The 4,472-nt window shown below is 41.4% G+C and overlaps 1 protein-coding gene across 1 annotated transcript; it reads right to left on the bottom strand.

The window, feature by feature from the left end:
* Positions 1–3,616: 3,616 nt before the first annotated feature.
* LOC110944855 (putative uncharacterized protein DDB_G0290521) lies at positions 3,617–4,192 on the bottom strand. The gene has a single exon (XM_022186500.1). The coding sequence runs from the start codon at positions 4,190–4,192 to the stop codon at positions 3,617–3,619; it is 576 nt and encodes a 191-aa protein (XP_022042192.1).
* Positions 4,193–4,472: the final 280 nt, after the last annotated feature.

Below are 4,472 nucleotides of genomic sequence, written 5' to 3'. Positions count from 1 at the left end.
ACGGTGGAGGTCAGGTTGAAAACTTTGTTTTGTTATCAATTGTTTCTCGAACTCGTTTAGACGCGTTTTAAGTCCCGTATGACTAAAGCATTTCATGTTTATGAAATGTAGGTACATTTTGGATGCCGGAAGACGATCAAGCATCATCGAAGAACCGAACACTATAAAAATTCATGCTTCCGCACATTGTAAATCGATATTTTAAACGACGAATTTTGTCACAGTAGGCGGTGTACTTGGAAATTGTGAAAGTTATAATTAACTCGTATTTTCTAAGGATACTTAACGTTAACTACATGTTTATTTTCGTTAAAAATACGAAAATCTTTAAAATAATAACTAGAGTGTTACAATTTTCCTTTTTCTTCATTTTTTTTTCTTTTTCTTTTTTTTTCATAGCAATATTATCACGGTTGGGTTATCACAGTGGGTAAACAAACGAAAGGTAATTAGGCTCAACAGGGCTACTAAGGGAAATTTGGTGAATAACACAAACGAAATACAAACACAAACGGTGTAACGGGAAATCCTAATGCCTTTATCATCTATGTGCACATGTCAAATCCACAGTCTCAGCATGCATCGAATCATACAAGTTCTAACACAGAATAACACGTAGCCTGCACTCAACAAATGAATTCATAATATAATGTATCCTATCCATCTACAGGCTCAAGATCTCACCAAGAAAAGGTAAAAAGGTTGACGACATGTAGCATATGAAATTAAAACATGTTACCCCTAGTAGACATCTCTTTTCAACTCATTTCCTAAAAAACACTTGTCAAACCTACTCTCATGAAACTTAAAGGGACAACCATGACAAGGGACTAATCTAGCTTATTACCGGTAAGAAGCCTATTAGTGATTGAAACTTTAGGTTTTCGTATCCAATTAGCTTGTTCAAGGCGATGAAAAATTTGAAAATTTTAAAAATTTTCAATTTTTACCAATTTTCATCGATTTCAACCACATCTCAATCTCTTCAAGCTTCATCCACAATCCCTTCCCGGGCTCCCCCATCCCCACACTTGGGATACATTGTCCCCAATGTATGGTGCTTTTAAAATATAAGCCCGGGAAAACAAACCAAACGGCTAACTCTAAAAACAAATAACTAAACACACTCCCATAACACACTAAAGTTTTAACACCACCAAAAACAAAAACAAAAACAAACCGAAACATGATAGCAAAACACATGCACCTGATCAGAAACAAGTGAGTGTCTGTAGCGGTGTAACTGCTGCGATCAAGACCGGAAAATACGCATTCAATATAGGATTTTATGATGTCTCATCGGGGATGTTGCAAAACATCCCCACACTTGAATCATTGCCTCCGCGAAGATAAATGCGTAGAAACCTGTCAAAACACAACACACCAAACGAACCAAAACGAAATGCAATACTCTACATCCTCGGGCTGCCTCCCGTAAGCGCTAAGTTTTAGGTCTTCAGCCAGACCGTACCTGATGTACTCAGGGTGGTTCAGCTGCACGTTTTCCCTCGCATGTCTCTCCGTACATATCCATCCATTTTTTAGGGAGGGTCACCGTTTCACTTCGGTTGGGGTTAACTACAGTTTCATTACCCCATCCAGACCCACCATCAGGTGGTTTTCCTCCGCCAAATGGCCTTCTCACACTTGCCTTCTTCACCCGATATCCACTCGCCTCTAACCTGTCCTTTGTCACACTTGAATCATGTTCATTAGTAGCAAATGTGTGACAAGCATCATTAACAGGATCGTAAGAAATAGTTTTTAAAAACACATTAAAGTACAACTTACGATTCTTATAGCTCATGGTGACCATTCCGCTTCGACAATCAATTTGGGCATTCGTGGTATATAGGAATGGGCGACCCAAAACTACCTGTGGCTGCTCGTATGTAAGCGATGGTGCATAATCGACTACCATAAAATCAACCGGGTAGTAAAAATCGCCAAGTTGGATGACCACATTCTTCACAACCCCCCGTGGTCGTTTCAAACTCGCATCTGCGAACATGGCCATGCTATCACACGCTTGTAGCGGACCGAAGTCATACTGGTCATACAAGCTACCAGGTAACACGCTCACTCTTGCTCCATAGTCCAGCAATGGCTTGTGGATTTTGAACTTCCCAACTCTGATGGAGACAACTGGCTCCCCCAAATCGATTCCACTTTCTTCCACAACCGCTTCATTTAGACCTGCAATCACATTCGAAGCAGACAAACCATTATCATAACAAGTATTATTAGGAACTGGATTTACCCCACTGATCAATGTGCTCCGTGGATTCTTGGGGTTTGGTTGAGTATCACTTGGCAGCTTCCCTTGTTGCTGCTTCAGCTCCTTCACATCGTTTGCAAGTTGGGCCATTTGTATGGTTAATGATTGAACGGCTTTATCTCGCATCTCCTCCTTTTGAGCAAGATTTTTCAATTCAAGCCTTTGATTTTGTAAGTCAAGCTGAATTGCTTTCAACATCTCCATCATATCTTTATTCACTTGACCATTACCTTGCTGGTAGTTCCTTTGATAACCGACGTTATTTTCCCTCTAATAGTTATTTTGATTTCGGGGCTGGTAATACTGATTGTTGCCTTGGGAACCCGAATACCTGTTCCCACTACTTTGCAGCATATTCACATCATCCTGCTTGCCAATTATATTAGGGCACTGATCAGCGATGTGCCCTATATCCCCACAATGACCGCACAACGGTTATTGTCCACTAAAATCTGGTGGATTGTCCACCGCTCTCACTACCGATTGTTGTGTACTTCTAGAAGATTGAGCCTTGCGCTTTGACGCCCTTGCGGTTCTTTCCAAATATTCCCAATCATCCTCTTCGTAATTCATTCCAAAAGTACCATTGGATATTGAATTTACATCCCTGGCATCTTCATCTGTTAGACCTTCGTGGAATGTATTAATAAGCTCCCACAAATATATCTCATGATGTGGACAATTCTTGAGCATCATTTTGAAACGATTGAACGCTTCGTGAAATAACTCACCGGGCTGTTGTCGAAACCCTCGAATATCCTTCCTTGCATTGTTAGTACGCAGATGAGTATAAAATTCGTCTAAGAATTGTTGCTGCATTTCGCCCCATGTGAAGATCGAAGCTGACGGTAGCGAATGAAACCATTGCTGTGCTTTGTCTTCAAGTGTGAATTGGAAAAGTACCAATTTCACATCATCAACTGAGAAACCTTGGCTGCTGATTGTGTTGCAACGTGCATCATATGCAGCAATGTGTAAATATGGTTCTTCATGTGCGTGACCATGAAACTTAGGCAGGCTGGATATTGATTGCGTTCGTACTTCGAATGACCGCCCTCCTTGTAGTTGCGGGATCACAACCGGTGATGGGTTGTTAACTATAGCAGGCCTGAAGTGGCTCTCTATACCTCGAACTGGACCTTGGTTATTTCGACGTGGAATTCCTTCCGGTAAAATCACCGGTCGGTGTAAATTTCGTGGCAGCGGTCTTGCCTGACCCTGCATCTGAGGTGCCGGCGGTAGTAATGGAATGTCCACTACCGGCCTTCTCGGAGCAGGCTGCTGATTGAGTGGGTCAGGTTGATGATATTGTTGTGGCATCTGTTGTATAGGCGTTGGTTACACATATTGTTGATACCCTACGTTCCCTTGATTGACTCTCTCTGCCGCACCCAATCCGACTGTTTGCCTCTCATAGCTACCCGTGTTAACCACTTGTCTCTCGTTTTGACCCATGTAGTTATCATATTCCTCATAGCCATCATCAAAATCACCTGAGTTATTTCCTTGATCATAGATGGTGGATCTATAAAGATTTGGCATTGGCTGACTTTGTTGTGAAATAACCAGTCGAGTGGCTTGCTGAATTGATGTTGCATTAGGTGCTTGAGTTTGAATCGGTGATGGAGTGTCATCAGGAATGATTCTAACGTAAGGAGATGACTGCTGTAAATTGACAGTCTGGGTTGTAGTTGGGTATTGAAGAGATGTTGTTTGGGTGGAAGTTGGTTGATTGTTATCAAAGTTTGGTAAAAAGGTTGAGAAAGATGGTACTGGAGATGTAGAAGTAGGTTGTGTAGATTGTGGTGGTGGTGGTGGTATGGTAGTGTTTGGTGAAGGTTGGGTAGGAGTTGGCGAGAATTGTTGTGGTTGTGAAGTTTCGGGTTGTTTCTCCGGTGTTGCTAAGTTCTCCATTGCTTTAGATGTTGGTATAGGTGATTGTAGAATCTTGTTCTCACGATGTAGTACTCGTTTTGTATGCTTTACTGTTCTCTCGATCTCTGGGTTGAACACTAATGGTGATGACTTCCCGGAATTCCGAGTATGATGCATACACTTCCTAGAACACCTGCACAAACAAAAACAAGAAAACCTCGCGTAAATCCGAACAAAACAGAACAAACTAAAAAGACACTGTTTTTTTGGATTTTTGTATATTTAACTAAACTAGAACTTAACACTAAGCACTTTGCGC

This window comes from Helianthus annuus, chromosome 6 (assembly GCF_002127325.2).
Source record: "Helianthus annuus cultivar XRQ/B chromosome 6, HanXRQr2.0-SUNRISE, whole genome shotgun sequence".
NCBI lineage: Eukaryota > Viridiplantae > Streptophyta > Magnoliopsida > Asterales > Asteraceae > Helianthus > Helianthus annuus.
The sequence above is the reverse complement of the archived record's forward strand: the minus strand, read 5'-3'. Positions and strand labels throughout refer to the sequence as shown.